The 17,561-nt window shown below is 37.0% G+C and overlaps 1 protein-coding gene across 1 annotated transcript in view; it reads right to left on the bottom strand.

Annotated features, from left to right (window-relative positions):
- Nucleotides 1-461: 461 nt before the first annotated feature.
- The window catches only part of CLVS2 (clavesin 2), a 63,012-nt gene continuing 45,912 nt past the window's right edge, over nt 462-17,561 (bottom strand). Inside the window, exons 3-5 of the mRNA XM_007078668.3 lie at nt 12,083-12,193; nt 5,616-5,836; nt 462-549 (exon numbers count right to left, since the gene is read on the bottom strand). Of these exons, the coding sequence (XP_007078730.1) occupies nt 462-549; nt 5,616-5,836; nt 12,083-12,193 (420 nt within the window). The remainder of the gene's footprint in view (nt 550-5,615; nt 5,837-12,082; nt 12,194-17,561) is intronic.

Below are 17,561 nucleotides of genomic sequence, written 5' to 3'. Positions count from 1 at the left end.
ATTAAAAGTACATTGGAATATGACAATTTCAGAGAAAAACAATGAAACAATCACTATGATAGCTGAAATATGGCTTCATAGGAAACAGGGCTACATTTAATTAGCTTCCATTGCGTATGTGTCTTTTCTGGTTTTTGTTATAATTCATATCACTGGTATGGTCTCATGAGCCAATCTTTTCCAATTTAAGTTACTACCAAAGTTTACAAACTTGACATGAAGATTACATTATATTTACAAAGAACTTGGCACTTACAGAATAAATTATTGACTTTTTTCTTTAACTCCAGACCAGGGCACCCATGGTTCAGGCAAATGGGAAAGCCCAATGCCTTATTATATATTATGCTACATTAACATGAATAAATAAGTTTCCAGCTGGTCATTCTTCCACAGTGCTGTCCCTGTTGCTGAAAACAAGTACCTTCCATTTCTAATCCATGGAGAGTGTAGAGAATTTATCAGTCCAGAGAGAGCAAAGGTTGCATGTTTTCTTCTTCATTTTTATCCATGCGTTTTAGTACTGTAGGATCCACTACTGACTGGGATCTGGAAATGATAAGGCCAATGTCAGAGAGTTATTACCAAATAATCATGTTCCCTTCTCTGTCTTTTCTCCATTATTACTGCTCTCATGGATGCGGATTATCTTCCCTACATCAAAGGCTTTATGAACTGAGAACGCTGCACGTTTACAGAAAGACATGCTTACCATGGGTTTTGCATCAGAGGGAGAAAAAAATCCCCTCTGAGCTCTAAATAAAATAATGAGCAGCAAAGAATTCTAAACGTACCATAATAAGCTTAAGTTCTACTCTTCCCAATCGATCAAGAGTCTTTTCTTTGAGAGTGAGAATTTATAGCGTAGGACAGATGGATGATAATAGCACATCCCCAAGTGGAAAATTATTACAGTGAAACTATTGTTATGAGAAATGATGTAGAAGTGATAGGAGCCTTGGTTCCTGTTTTAAAGAGCTCTCGGAAACAAATTCAACACGAATGTGCATTTTAACCACCTTTCTAAATGTTTATTTATTTATTTATTTTGAAAGAGAGAGTGAGAGCAGTGGAGGGACAGAGAGAGAGTCCCAAGACAGACTTTGCGGTGTCAGCGTGGAGCCCCATGCAGCACTAGACCTCACCAATCGTAAGATCAGAACCTGAGTGGAAATAGAGTCCATTGCTCAAACATTCAAGCCACCCAAGCATCCCTAACCATCATTTTCTATTTTGGATGACCACAATAGGAAAAGAAAAGGAATCAAAATTTCAATGTGAGCTTTTGTTAAATTTCCCACTAGAGCATCTGAATAAAATCAGTCTTACTCTGGAAAGTTTCATGAAACGATTTAAGGCTTTAAAAGAGTAAAAATCCCTCTTGTTGAGGCAGCAGCACTTTGTGATTACAAGAGCAATCATTCGAACTCCTTATACATGCCTTTGACAGTAGGTAGGGATTATATCTCAATTCATCATTAGGAAACAACTTGAAACTGGGCAGGGGGAAAGTCAATGAAACATACTACTGTTATGGCAGGAAACTGCATTCTTAATAGCTATGGCATTAAAGAAGCAGCTGCCCTTTTAAAATTCTCCTCAGTAATGAAGTTCCCCCCCCCCCCCCCCCCCCGCTGCTGCATTCCAGCCAATTGGCTATTGCTGTGGCAATATGCCTCTTAGCAGACCTCATTAACTCTCAAAAAAAAAAAAAAGACTGTAAGCTAAAATACAACTGCACATGCTAATGAAAAAGAACAGCAATGGAACTAATTATCAAAGCAAAAATAATTATAGGATTAACTGATTAATTGACTCTTTTATTTAAATAAACCTAAATTCATCTCTAAAGAGGGAGTGCAAAGAAAGGGGAGGACATTAAAATAGGAATGTTTTATTTCCTAAGTCATTTTCACTATTTTATCTCAGTAATAGGTTATACATGTGTATATCAGAAAGGAGACCAACTAAAGTTGAATGAGCAGATGGGTGAGAGAGAGACAGTGGAGGGAAAAGAGGGAGAGGGACAGGGAGGAGAAGGGGAAATAAAGGAGGAGGAAGGAGAGAAGAAGGAGGAAGAAAAGAAGGAATAAGGGATTGTGTATCATTTTTAAAGGCAATAATAATTTATCTTCAGAAAAATAATTTTTAATGTTTATTATTTTGGAGAGAAAGAGAGACAGAGCATGAGCTGGGAGGGGCGGAGAGAGAGAGGGAGACACAGAATCCGAGCCAGGTTCCAGGCTCTGACCTGTCAGCACACAGTCCAATGCAGGGCTCGAACTCAGGAACCAAGAGATCATGACCTGAGCCAAAGTCAGACCTTTAACCAACTGAGCAACCCAAGCGCCCCATATCTTAGGAAAAATAATTTATTTGATGAATAAAATAACATTTTAACACAGTGGAAAATGGCACAAAACACTTAGGAATTAGACCTTTAACACTGTTTTACTTGGACTCAACTAAAAACAAACAAAAAAATGGTCTCCTAAGAAAAATCCATGTTAAAACAAAAAAAATTCATTTGATGCCCTGCACTAAAGTATTAACGTGACTACTAGTAAATTCCATAAGCAGGGACATGATCAGTTTCTCTCCTTACAGTAAACACAATGTGTATCACAGTCTGTTACACAACAGGATCTGAATATCTTGAATTCTACCCAATAAATAGTTTCCATAACTGAAAGAAGTTTGGTATTAAGCATTTAAAAGCAAGAGTAATAAAGATAAAGCCATTTATCCTATAAAAAAAGAAATTCTTAACAGAAAATCCATTTTAAAATTCTCACAAAGTTAGATTTATTCTATAAATGTTGAAGCATAACCTAATAATATTGAATAAGTACATGCCAAAGCTCTTCAGGCAGCACAAAGTGCACAATTTAAGCATTTGCCAAAAGGTTCTATGAAAACATATATCATACACACACATGTGCACACACACACATACAGTCTTTTAAATCCTTAAGTTCCTTGACTATTTTTAAAGAGTGATTAGAGAATATGGTTATTTTAATATTTTAAATTACAGTGCACTATTCAACCTGGGATTAAATTCTTAGTTTGCTTTTATCATGAACTACCAGTATCAGAATTGTTGGATGATGAACGCTGGCTCCATATGTAGAACAATTCCTCAACAAAACAAGCCAGGCAGAAACGATTTCTGATTAAGATTTTTTGGTATTTAATTGTCCCAAGTGTACCATTATTTTAGTCCAGATTTTTTTTTGCTGTGTTATACAAAAACAGCAGGGCATTTTTTTTTTCAGTTCATTTATTTTTGACAGAGAGAAAGAGCATGAACAGGGGTGGGGCAGAGAAAGAGGGAGACACAGGATCTGAAGTGGGCTCTGCACTGAAAGCAGAGAGCCAGATGTGGGGCTGGAACTCACAAACCGTGAGATCATGACCTGAGCTGAAGTTGGATGCTTAACCAACTGAGCCACTCAGGTACCTCACAACAGGGCTATTTGTGCAGGATCATAATTGTGTGGGATCATAAGTGAATGTGTCTGTTTCAGCTACAATAGAAGGAGTTGTTTATCATTAACTCATAGTATATGGGAACCTTCTCCACATAGCCTCTACTATCTTTGCAATGAATAACCTCTATTTTTTTTTTGCATGAAACCCAATAACTTAAATTTAATCACTCAGTTGTCATTTATTCATTTATTATGCACCCACAATGTTGCGTTATACCTTTGTGTTTAAGAGGACAGATTTTGGACAGAAGTGGATTCCAATTCCAGGTCTGCTATTTGCTAGCTCTGTGACCATGAGAAGGCTATTTAAACTTCCTAGATTTTGTTCTCTTAACTGTAAGAGGGAGAATACAACACCTACATCATACAGATGTACTAAGGATCAAACTCAATAATGCATGCATAAAGTCCAGCACAAACTTTGGCAGGTCACAAATGGTAGCAGTTAAGGAAACGACTGATGGAATTGGATTGTTGGTTTTCCAATATTAGCAGTGCTACTTTGTGTCTATGTGGCATGTGGGAGTTACTTATCTTCTCTTTATCTGGATCTCCTCACCAATGAGAGAGGAATAGTTCTAACCTATTAGTTATTTATAGAAGCAAACAAGTCAATGTATACAAAGCATTAGATGGAGTTTGACATGTAGTAACAACAGATGTGGAATATTATTCAATAAAATCAGAGCTCATATTACCATGGCAATATTAATATTGCTACTCACTCAACTGTTACGTGCCTACCCTGGGCACTATCCTAGGTACTAGAGATATAAGGCAAAAGACATTCCTCCACTTTGAAACACCCACAATCTTTTGAACTTTGTATCTTTTCATGGACTATGGTATTCCTCCACAAATTGACACAGAGGCAGAAAGTCTTCTTCCTACACCTCTAGCTAAATGCCCCCAAAGGAGGAAATATCTACAAGTCTTTGGCAAAGGAATGATTTTTTTCCCTCTCAATCTAATGATAATATAAAACTGGGGGGGGGGATGGAGAAGAGGAGACAATTTTCTCCCATTCTTAACAGGGAACTGCCATTCCCTGACTTAGAGAAGATGAGACTCAAGTGAAATAACTTTCTTAGGCTCATTCTTCACAAGTTTTCAGATAGCACCCTAAGAACTTCACATAATACAAAACCTACCCCAAACAAAGGATGTCTGAAATTCTAATCAATCCATGTCAGAAGCAAGAAACTCAGGGTTGGGAGGTCAATGTGCTGTGAGCCAAGTCGTCAGAGGACAGAACAGCCTAATTAATTGGAGAAGAAAATCAAGATCCAAAAAGACTTCAAAAGGTGGACAGACTGAGCCAAATCTAACAAGATGGTGTTAATCAATTAAAATTGTCTGCTTGGAGGAAAAAGCTAAACACAGAAAGAGAGAATTATGAGGATATGGATCTGTAAGTAAAGAGCTTTCTAGTGTTAGGGAGCTCAATATGAGTCAGCAATGTGCTTTCGCTGCCTGAACCACAGCAATAGAGTCAAAAACAGAAATCAAAGGAAGCCACTGAGGGCAAAGCTAGGGTTCTGGAACCTAAATGCAAGTAGTGATAGCATCAGATGTCACCTATTCAATTCTGGACATGGCACCTAAAAGGGGCCACTGACAGCAGAGAACTCCTTCATTCACTCCACTGGTACCCAGTGAATAGCCTCTCTTTGTGCCAGGCCCTACTTCAGGCACTGGCAATTCAGAGAACAGGACAGACAAAGCCACTGAAGTCTTCATGAAGCTTAAATTTGGGGAGAGGAAATAGAATTAAATAAAATCAGTGATTTGACAGGCAAAAAAATAAAGGAAGTGACTGATAAGGAGTGACCAGAATGAGGAGGATGTAGAGTTGATTAAGACCAAGTGGTTGAGGGGCACCTGGGTGGCTCATTCAGTTAAGAGCCTTGTTAGAGTCTCTGTGAATATGGAACAAAACTGTGCTGACATTACCTTGTATGACTTTATCTTTGACTTAACTTTCTTAGACATCTACTGATGGAGGCATAAAAGGATTTAAAATCCCACCAAATATCTATTCCCCAAAAGTATAAAACCTGGAGTTAACTGGGGGCACCCTCACACTGGCTCCAGCCCACTGCCCAGCCACCTCCAGCATACCTCTTCATGGACTTGGGAGAGAGTTCCTTTTCCACCTCTTTTACAGGCATACTGTAGGAGTCCACATTGTATTCACTGTCATCATCGTACTCGTGATCTAGCAGTGTTCTTGCCCATGTTCCCATATCATAAGGGGGCAGCATTCCTCCAAACTCAGAAGGCAGGATCTCAGGATGAATTAGTTGGTGTAGACTGTTCAGGTTGTTACCATGCAAAAATATCTACAAATGCAACAAGGGTGAGGGGAAACACACACAGGAGAATAAATACAATCCAAAGGCTAGGAGCAGGGAGTGAGGCTAGGAAAAGCAAAAATAAGAGTTTTCCATGTCTGTTAAAATATTTAAGTCCTTCATCCACTCTGTAAAACAGACAGGGATGGTATAGTTATACTAATATTTCATATAAAAATCCTGAGGCATAGGAATTTTAAGTAGTTTCTAGAAAGTCAGAGGGTGGTTGGGTTAAAGAGCTGGAACCCAAAATTTATAGTTTGAGGTCATGAGTAGAATCCAATGTGCATATTGATCTGTACATCATCCTGATGTTAGTTGTGCAGAGCTAATGGTGTGCATAATGAATGCTGTTAAAATAGACCATTCTCATAAGGGACTCATCAACTGTAGAGCCCATCCAAGTTATTAAGCCCAAAAGCTGTTACTACTTTGGCTTTTTCTTTATCATCAATAAAAATAAGAACACTGTAACCACTAAATTACTGCTTTGTAATGCAAAGTGTGTAATGTAAATAAAAGTAGATTAGCATCATCATAATGAAAGGTTGAGTGAAGGTTCACATCCCAAAGGACTTAAGTTCTATAATGTTGCCAGCATCTTCTCTACTAGTGGTTTCTATATTTATTGTTCAAATAAAAATAAAATAATGGAGTGAAAATGTAAAGATGTATGTATACATTAATTGTTGGTATTACTGTCTACATCTAGCTTTTTTTTTAACTGGAAAATTATTCAAGCTACAGATGCAAGATTTATTCCTCCATGAATTACTACCTCTTTCCTCTTCTTTCATTTCAATCTCAAAACTATAGATTGGTCTTCTCTGAAAAAGCATTGTTGTCATCTCAAATAATTTATAGAACATTTGTTTAAGGATTATAGTTTATAAGTAACTTAGAAATAGTCACTTATAGTTTAAAAGTGACTCATATTTCAGGTTCATGATGAACAAACAGGCTAATATATTTATCTTCGCTGTCTGTATTTTTAAAGTCCGCTAAAGTAAATATATGGGAAAACAAAGAAAAAATAGTCTACAGTATTCAAACAAAATGATAGGGATGGGAATGATCAATCAACAAGTAATTTCAACAGATTATGGACCAGTAAAAGCAGGTGAGAGAGGGTCACTGGCCAAAATAGGCAGAGGAAATGGCTGCCTGAAATACTTGATGTGGGGCCAACGGAGGGAGAAGATGCCATCTGCTGCCAAGTACATCAGGCCAATTGCAAACTTCACACACTTCCACTCCTCTTTGCAGAGCACAACAGTCCCCCTACCTACCCCCACCACACACATACACACACACACACTCTTAGGTTCTTCTTAGGAGAAATTAAAATAATTGAGGCCGGTGGTAAGTTAAGTTCTGGCACCTGAAACTCTTATTTTATTAGTTATACAATCTTATTTCATTAGATGTGTTTCTTCACGTAACAAACCTCCTTTCAAGTCACGCATGAGTTATCATCATAAATCCTTAGGGAGGTAAATGGAATCCCAGCACACTACTTCCTCTCTCTTTGCTAACATTCTGCTACCTCCTCCCTCAACATCATTTTCAGCTTTGGCCTTGCTTCCTCTTTCACTGAAAAAATAGGGCAACCAGATGAGACCCACCCACCAGCATCTGTGTCCATATGCTGTGCCTCCGCTTCTAGTACAATGGAAAGATAAACTCTACAAAGGCCAACCTCTCCACCTGTGCACTAGAATCCATCTTCTCTCCTCTACTCAGTTATACTGCTCAAGCAGTTCTTTCCAGTCTCTCTCACATCATCGCACTTCCTCCGTCTGGTGGATCTTTCCCATTAGAGAACAAACCTGCCAACTCTTCTCTTTCCATTCCCTCTCAAAAAGACACACAAAACCTCTCACGGCCAGATTTCTACTTCCAGTTATTCTTCTATTTCTCTCCTTCTCTTTATAACAAAACTCATCAAAGGAGTTGTTTATATTCACTGTCCAAATACTCTAGTCCCATTTTTCCTGAATCCGGTCCAAACAGGCTTTGCCTCCCACGATAACATGGAGATAGTTCTTGTCAGGCTCTTTCTCATTGCTAAATTCAGTGTCCGATTCTCAGCCTTTATTTTTCTTGAACTCTCAACAGCACTGGATATAAATGACTCTCCCCATTGAAACATTCCCAGCATCTCACGATTTTCTCCTACTTTGACAGATGCTTCTTTTCGGTCTCTTTTGCTGATTATTCCTCATCATCCCAACATCTTAATGTCACAGACTTCCAGGCTTCAGTTCTTGGATTTGTTCTCTTCTCTAAGCGTACTTACTTCTTGGTGACCTCATTCAGTCCAGTGGACCTAAATATTGTCCATACACTGAAACATTTATATATCAAATCCAGACCTCTCCTTTGAACTTTATATCACTATTTCTACTCTCTACTTAACATTTCCACTTAAAAGTTCGATGGGCACCTCAAACTTAATATGTCCAAAACTGACTCACAACTTTCTTCTCAAAATCAGCTCCTCCCTGTTTTCAATGTCAGTTAGTGGTATGACTGCTTCTAATTTCTCAGGCTAACACCTTCAACCCATCCTTAATTCCTCTCTAAGTTGTCAGTAAATCCTTTTGGTTCTTTCTTCAAAATATATCATGAATCTGAACATCTGACCAACTCCACCTCTACAACCCTAAATGAAGCTATCATCATCCTTCAAACTGTATTACTGCACTAACCTTCTAATTGTTCTCCCCACTGCAACTCTGGCCACCTGTGCTCTAGTCTTAACACAGCGGCCAGAATGACCATGTCAGATGATGTTATTCCACTCACAATTCCCCATTGGCTTCTCCTTTCTCAAGGAGTAAATCCTGTAAGGTCCTCCATAAACCTCTTCTTTGAACACACCTACCCCTTTACTTCCTGATAAAGCATACCATGCATGCATTTGTCCCAGGACATTTGCAATGGATGTTCTGTCTGAGGATTTTTGCCTTTAGATATTCCTATGGCTTATTCTCCCATCTCCTGCAAGCCTTTTCTTGAAAGTATCCTTTCAGGAAGACCTCCTCTGGTGAGCCTTTTTAATATCATAACCCTGCCCAACCTGGAAAGTTCTGTCCACTTTCCCCATATCATGTTTCTTTATATCATTTCTCACCATCTAGCATATTATATAGTTTACTTAGTTTTACTGTGCATTTACTGTTTTGACAATTCATAAAATACTGTCATGTCTCCAAACCCAAGGTTTCTTGAAAAATATATACTATATGAAGATTCCAGAACTCTTAAATGTGAATGCACCTCTGGGATGGGCAAAAGGATGCATTGCAATAATGCAACTATTTAATTTTTGCTTTAGATTTTTCTTTGTTTTAACTAGTTGTTGATAGCGGCATGATTTATTAAAGTTTTGCTATTTTTTTTCTCCTTATATTTTTCTCTTCCACCATTTCATTCAGGAAGTCTTGTCTTTGTGGGCTCCCTAGCCTCAGTGTACCTTACAATTCTATGAATTAGCTTAAATAATGCTTCTATTTTATTTCCCTAAACCATGCCATTAAAGAGATTATGGCAAGTGACCTGAGTGGAAGGGAGGAAAGTGAAATACATTTGGGAATTAGCAAGGAATAGCAGAGTCCACCATATGGAGGAACAGGTGGAAATCTGCACCCATCAGTAGGGAAAGCTATATCCTGTCATCTCTTGGTGAGTGGCAAGACCACAGCCCTAGAATAGCTGAAGGGTGCATGAGAGTTGAAGCCTAGCCATTGGTTTCTAGCTTAATTACAGATAACTTGGGAGCAGAAGGAAACCTTTATTCAAGGAACTAGTACTGGCTTCAACAATGAAGATGTCAAGTGGCCATGATGGATGAGAAGTTTGGTTCTGCATGAAAGACTCCAGATATCAATGAGATTTTGGGAAGAAGGGACCCTTCTACCACTTCAGGTTCATATGCCTATCCGTCCAGCATGTTGGAGACTCAAAGTCAGATTTCGTTTAATGAAAATAAATAAATAAATAAATAAATAAATAAATAAATAAACAGAAAATCAGGTGTTTCCTTTTTGTGACAAAAGATTCACAGTTATTCCTTAAGTTTTCTTTTACCAGTTTTTCACAGCATAGATGTATAACATCTGAGGAAGTGTTTGAGTAATGTGGTGATGCTGAATGCATCACTTGGAATACCTGTAAAGAAATATAATTGCTTTGTACATTACATTAATTATTTAAGTAAAAATTAAAAGTGTTTTAGACTATAACTATTTATAAGTCATATAGTTTTAATTAAAATGGTAAAGCTCAGATGCCTCACTTCCATCTGGAATAATGCTACCAAAGAATTTTTCTAGGCATTGTCAAAACTGTTCAGTTCACTCAAATAACCACAAACCTGGAACTTTCCTCATTTTTTAGACTTGATCCTCTTTAGTCTTTTTCAACAGAGCAGAACATTGTGCTCAGAACAAGTCACCCCTGTACTCACAGTCTTTCAAAGTATTTCTCATTTCACTCTGACTGAAAGCCCAGACCCTTGCAATGGAATACAAAGCCCCATGTGATCTGCCACGCCATACCCCCTTCTATCCCATCCTCTACTACCCTCCTCAGCGGCTCATTCTGCTCCAGCTTTCTGAGCCTCCTTGCTTTTGCTAAGTGTATATACCAGGCATGTTTCTACCTAAGGGCCTTTGTCTTTGCTATGCCCTCTGTCTGGCACTGTCTTTCCCATAAATCCACATATTCAGCTCTACTACCTCCTAGCTGTGATTTAGAGCAATTTGCTTAACCTTCTGTAACTCATTTTCCCATCTATAGAGGGAGAAAAATAACAATGCTTCCCCTTGAGCCATTGTTGTAAGGATTAAATGAGTTAACATATGTAAAGTACTTAGAACAGCATGTGGCATAGAGTGAATACTACAGAAGCATTCACTAGTATAATACGTACTAAAAGCCCCAGCAGGTGTTTTGGATCACCTGATCATCTCTTCATAAAACAAAGTTTGAAAGTGTTACTTGTGAAGCACATCAATACATTTTTCTGAATTCTAACATGTAAATTAATTTGACTCTCACTGGTAGAAACTATTCCTGATATAAATTATAATTGTTTACAGAATTCTTCCTCCTAAACTACTGAAACATTTTCAACAAATTCATATCCAGAAGACCTTCTGCTCACTAATGCTTGATACAAACACATACTTAACAATTACCTCTCTTTTATGCTCACAAGGAGGCTTCTACAACATGGCATGGAAATACCTGAAGTGCCTCCTCACTCATTGGGAAACATGGAAAATTGCCTTCAATAAAGGTTTAGAAGTAAAGCATACTTTACTTTGGAACTAATCGTTTGAAAATTGGTCACAGCACAGTGGTAAAAATAGCTCTAAATCTGGAGATGTCTGGGTTCCTATACGAGCTTTATAGCTGTGGAACTGAGTAAGCAAGTTACTCCATCTTAAGACTTACTTTCCTTAGCTCCGAGATAGGAGATACTGCTTACTAAATTTACACTTCAGAAACTTTTGGAGGCTAAAATGAAATAATGTGCGTTAAAACACATTTTAAAGTCTGTATTATTAATAATAATGAGAAATGCGTTCAGCATTTATCACGTACCATGCACTGTGCTAAACGCTTTATATAAATCATCTTATTTGCAGAAAAAATGATTATTTTGTTGCATGTACTTTGAATATCCTCATTGTTAAATGAAACCGAGCCTTAGAACTCAAGTAACTTGCAATCTAAACAAATATTAATATTTTTAAACATCAGCATTCTTTCTGAAATGTGTGATCGATCATGATGATCACCACAAAATTATATTAGATTTCACAAAATTCACTATATTCAATACGATACACATTGTGAAATAACTAGCATTCATATATCCACTAATAAAATGATAACTTTTCTCTAGATCTTACTTGAAATTAGGTGTACTAATAACAATCTAGTAACATGGCATAATTTTTTTTTTTACTTTAAACTGGGGCTTTATCATGAATGTACTGACATGTTCTCCCAATTTGTGGGAAAATAGACAAGCAGGCTTGCGGGCTTTTGAATATTTCTTTTATATGGTCTTTAAGAATTTTTAAATATCTTGTATGTTGAATATTTACATGCAATATAGAGGTACATTTACCACACCTGATATTATATACACATTATGCATCATAATTCATTGAATGTGGGAGGAGAAAAAAGTATAAAAACAAAGAAACAAACAAATACCCTTTTCCGAGTCTTCTCCTTTAGGAAAGGCCGGATCACGGTATACAGGGCATGGATATACCATGGCTGATTGACAAAATGAATTCCTCCAAATCGTGCTGGGAAACTATCCTAGAGTAACACGAAGCGGGGAGAAAAATCAAAACATGCTTTAATATATTGAGAAGGCTTAAGGAAATCATATGGTATATAAATTTGTTATTCCACACACTTAAATGAGATTATTTGTATAGTCAAGATGAATAAGAAAGACCCTTACCATATTAAACATTATAATGTTCATACCGAAAGTGAAGCAATATGTAATAAAGCAAATCCTTCTCAAGAACAGTTAATTACTAACTTCAGCGCTTTTAAGAGTGCCATATTTTAAGCCTACAAATTGTTAACAGTCATTATAGGCCAAGAAGAAGAAATAAATACTTTTATTTATTTGTCAAATACTGAATCTAGTTAGATAAGTGTTGTATTTAAATCATTTATATTTATATTAAAGTGTACCTAATTTAAAATATTTTATTAAGTTCACTGTAGTCAACAACAATGTGAGCACCATTATATTTCAAAACTCACTTTATCTTATTTTGTCAACTTCATTATAAACATTCTCCTTCCCTTATCTCAGCCATAAAAAAGGGGAAACAGACTTACGCAAAATAAAACCTTAGCGTTGTAGTGTAAGAAATTTGGGGTTATATTTTGCTAGGTTAAATTAAGTCAAAACCCTTTGAGCTCACCCCACAGGATGAAAACGGGCCTGTCAGAAAGCCACCCTCCTCTTCAACAAGAACTCACTTGTGTAAGGTTCGAATCTGAAGTGACGTAGAGAGGTAGAGAGGGCTTTTCTTCCTATCTGTAACTAAATAGGTGCATCCCATTCACTCTATAATATGAAGGGAATCCTTCAGCTGAATGAATTACAACATCTCACAGTGCACTTGAGGAAGCCACATAAATGGACTGATTCTTGCTACTAGTTGAAAAATTCCACACTGAACTGACTACAAAAGTCTTCTTTAAAAAAAAAAGGGCTATACCACTAGAAGTCTCTCTCAAGGTGTATCATGATAATTAGCATTCTTCTGGATTCTATTTAGAGCATGAATGGGAACAAATGAAAAGTAAAGGAACTGAAATAATCAGATGCATTTTTTTAATTTAATATTTTCTTAAACAAGATTGTCTAGTCAAAAACACACATGGCATAACCCCATTAAAATATTTTAGTTTTGGGGGGACACTTTGGAACATTAATAATTAATTCGTGGTTTTGCATATTGATTTTCAGAGCGAATAAGCATTTTTTTTTTTTTTGCCAAGCAATATCTATCTCTGAGACTAACACATTATAAAAAGACAACGGTACTGGCTGCCTAGGTGGCTCAGTCAGCTAAGCATCCAACTCTTTATCTCGGCTCAGATCATGATCTCATAGTTTGTGAGTCTGAGCCCCACATCGGGCTCTGCACTGACTGTGTGGAGCCTGCTTGGAATTCTCTCTCTCTCTCTCTCTCTCTCTCTCTCTCTCTCTCTCTTTCTGCCCCTCCTCTACTTCCTTTCTATCTCTCAAAATAAATAAAAATAAACTTAAAAAATAAAAAGAGAACAGTACTAGATAAATAAATAAGAATAACTAAAGATAAAATTTGTCTCCTTTAATGCCAGTGTCTTACTTCTTTTATAAATACATAGTTTTCATTTATCAAGAAGTTATTACAATAATAGAAATGAATCAGATAGAAATACAGACATAGTATGTTTTTAAGTTATCACATTTTTATACATAAAAAGAAAATAATGTATATACAATAAAGAGAATGCTAAGATAAACACCCATGTGCCCTCCACTCACCTTAAGAAATAGAACATGGTTAATAACCTTAAAGTTTATTGTATTCCTATTCTTTGATCTTCTACATTTTAAAATTTATATTGTAATTCTTTTGCTTATATTTTATTTTATAAACATTATAAATATATAAATATAATATTTTACTTGTTCTATAGTTTATATCTTATATATTTTATTTATTTTTATATATTATAGTTTTTGCTGGCATGTATATATAGATTTTAGGGATATATGTGTTTATATATATGTATGTATATATATATGTGTGTGTATATATATATAGAGAGAGAGAGAGAGGGTTAAGTTTTCTAACTACTTAAACTTTATTAAAATGTTAGTGAATATATTTTTCTGTTGTCACATAACATTGTTTTTAAGGTTTCCTGTATTTGAGTTTTCTACATGCACAGGTATAGTTCATGGTCACTATTGTATAGTATACCATTGTATGATACCTCACAATTTATTTTGTATTGTCAATGCATGGTGTTTTCCAAATATTTTGTCTGTTTTGCCATTACCAGTACAGCTGCTCTGCAGACTTCATTCTTGGACATGTCTCTTGGGCATGTTCAAGTGTATATGTGGGGTATATATCTGAACTGTTAACACTGAGTCAGAGTGTAGAGACTTCAGCTTTACACAACTGGTAACAGCAAGTATATCAATTTATACCCCTCCTTCCCCCAGCAATGAGGAAAGTTCCAGCTCTTACCCATACCACACTTGGTACTGTCAATCTGTTGAATTTCGCCAATTTATTGGGTATAAAATAGATTTTCATGTAACTTTAATTCCCTAGTTACTTGGTCTTTGCTTATTTTAATTCCATCATTAATAACATTATTTAGTAACATAACCATTTAATTAATACATACTTATTTTGTTTTATAGTCCTTGAGCGCGTGAATTTGCTTACTGTCTCTACTGATCTTGCTTACAGTATCTTGTTTATGGTGAACTTATATTTGGCTAATATTATCCATTGGGAATCCTGAAGGAGCTGGCTTGAGGATGCTTTTCCCCAGATGAGATCTGTATCAGCTCCTACTCAGTGCCATCAGCTTAGTTTGGCTTTAATTTAATTTCCCATCTTGGGGTTTCTGATTGTACAGTGTATATTCAAACCTCAGCCTCATGAGATAATTATGGCCTCAGACTATCACAGAAGATAATTACCATTATTATTAATACCAATATTATCATTATTATTATTTTCCCACCTGCTTATGGGAAAGGCAGAGAGGTTTACCTAAAGGTTTCCTAGCCAGCAGTGATTTTCCTGGCACAAACCTTCCCTAAGGGTGCCACACCTGGAGGAATGCAAAATCTCACATCTAGTCCCCCATTTACCCTCAACTAGTGCAAATCTAGTCTCTGCTTCTGCCCACCCCACACCTTAGGCAATCATTACACTCTAAATCTGTAGGCTCCTGCAGCCAACATTTGCCTCCAGAACCACCCAGGCTTCACTTATTCCCTGGGTTTTTTTGTTTGTTTTGCTTTGTTTTTTCAGTAGACTTTGCGTTCTTGTCTCAGGGTCCAGAGGCAGGTGAGGGGTAGGTGTGATTCTTTTGCTGTGATTTACCTAACACCTTTGTGCTTCCTGGCAGGAAGATCTTCGAGAAATTTTAACCTATTGCATTACCTGAAGCAGAACTACTTGGAATGCTTTTAAAATACACTCTTGAATGAGCATTTAATCTCTAGAACAAAACTGAATAAACACCAGCTATCAAGTTTTATGCCAAGTGTTTAAGACAGTGATTTTTAAACAAAATCACACAGAGGCCATGCTTCTTCTATTGAAAAATGAATATGCACACATATACACAAAACTTAAGCATGAGTTCATGGGCATTCTTGACTGTATCTTTACATAAAGAATGACTTAATCAGTACCAAATCACATTTAAGACAGGGTGAAAGTGGAGAACACTGACTTTGCAATCAAATTAATCCAGGTTAAAATTCTGATTCAATGCCATCTCTCAGGCATCAAAGTCCAAAACAAGGATGACATAATCCCTGATTCCTTCCTTCTCTTTACTGTGATGCCCTTGTTTCCTTCCTCTCTCTCTTCTACTTGTGGTATTACAATTACACATACGTTATACCTTCTATAGCTGTCCTCCAGTCCTTGGATACTCTATTCCATTTTTCTTTTCAGTGTTCTTTCTCTTTGCTTTTCAGTTTTGGAGGTTTCTATTGATATATTCCCAAACTCAGGGATCCTTTCTTTAGCCGTGTCCAGTCTAATAGTAACTCCATCAAAGGCATTCTTCATTTGTTACAACATTTTTTATCTCTAGATTTTTTTTTCTTTTTTAGACTTTCCATTTCTCTGCTTATACTATCCATCTGTTTTTGTGTGTTGTCTACTTTATCCATTAGAGCAGTTTGCTCTGACTCTTCAAGTTGTGTTTTTAGACTTTTTTTAGTATACTTTATAATTTTTTTCTTGATAGCCAGACATTATGTACCAGATAAAAGGAACTGCTGTAAATTGGCCTTCTGTAATGTGGTGGTGAGGTGTCATGGGAGGGAAATGTTCCACAGTCCTATGATTAGGCTTCAGTCTTTTAGTGAGTCTGTGCCTCTGGACTGTGAACTCCCAAGTGTTTCTCAGTTTTTTTTTTTTTCTCTTCCCTTAGGTGGGACAGGTAGCCTAGAGTTGTGTATTTCCCTTCTGCCACCGGAAGGCTGGAGTGTGGTATCTCCCCACCCCTAGGTCAGTTAGGTTCTATTAATACCCTTGCAAATTATGCTCTGGTTAACTAGCTTCTCCTGAGGGCAAGCCCTGTTAGGAACAGAGGATGGCAATTGTGATGAGCACCAGGTGTTTTATGTAAGTGCTGAATCACTAAATTCCACACCTGAAACTAATAATACACTAAATGTTAACTAAATGGAATTTAAATAAAAACTTGGAGAAAAAGGCAGTAAAAATAACAGAGTGCTCTGGCATATTTCAAAGGTTTTCTTCTCCTTTCCCCCTGACATAAACACAAGGGGATTTTTACCTAATATTTACTGTGAGAACCTGGTCCAGCTCCTAGAAGTAAATCTCACAAAAGCGTGGATGGCCCCCCAAGACTGGGCCCCCTAGAATTTTTAACTCTCAAGTTCATTCCCAATGAGACTCCAGCAATTTGTCATTCAAATTTCATGATGTCCTGCCTGGGCACTGATTCTCACCATGGTTTGTTTCCTGTTAAGAGTCTCTGCTCCAGTAAGCCAAGACTCCCTGTGTTCACCTGTCTGCCCGTCCAGTCTTGTTGATAGTGGTGTTCCCTGATACCTTACCTCTCTTGTGAATCTAAGAAGAGTTGTTGATTTCTCAGTCTGTTCAGTTGTTTACTTGTTAAGACAAAGTGGCGACTTCCAAGCTTCTCACAAACAGAACTGGAAACCAGAAGTCTGATTCTCTCACTTCCAATCATGCCCGAAGCCCTGCAGTATTTATAGTTTCAGCTCTGTGTAGCTTCATATTTTCATATTCACCCTCATGACCACAATAAAAACCCAAACTCCACTGTGTCCACTCCCCTGTTTGGCACCATGTCACTTCCCTGCAGCCTCTTCATGTCTGTTTACGTTCAAGTGTAGTTTTATAGCATGTTGACT

The sequence above is a fragment of the Panthera tigris genome, chromosome B2, assembly GCF_018350195.1.
Source record: "Panthera tigris isolate Pti1 chromosome B2, P.tigris_Pti1_mat1.1, whole genome shotgun sequence".
Taxonomy (NCBI): domain Eukaryota; kingdom Metazoa; phylum Chordata; class Mammalia; order Carnivora; family Felidae; genus Panthera; species Panthera tigris.
Note: the sequence above shows the minus strand (reverse complement) of the source record. Positions and strands in the feature narration are given on the sequence as shown.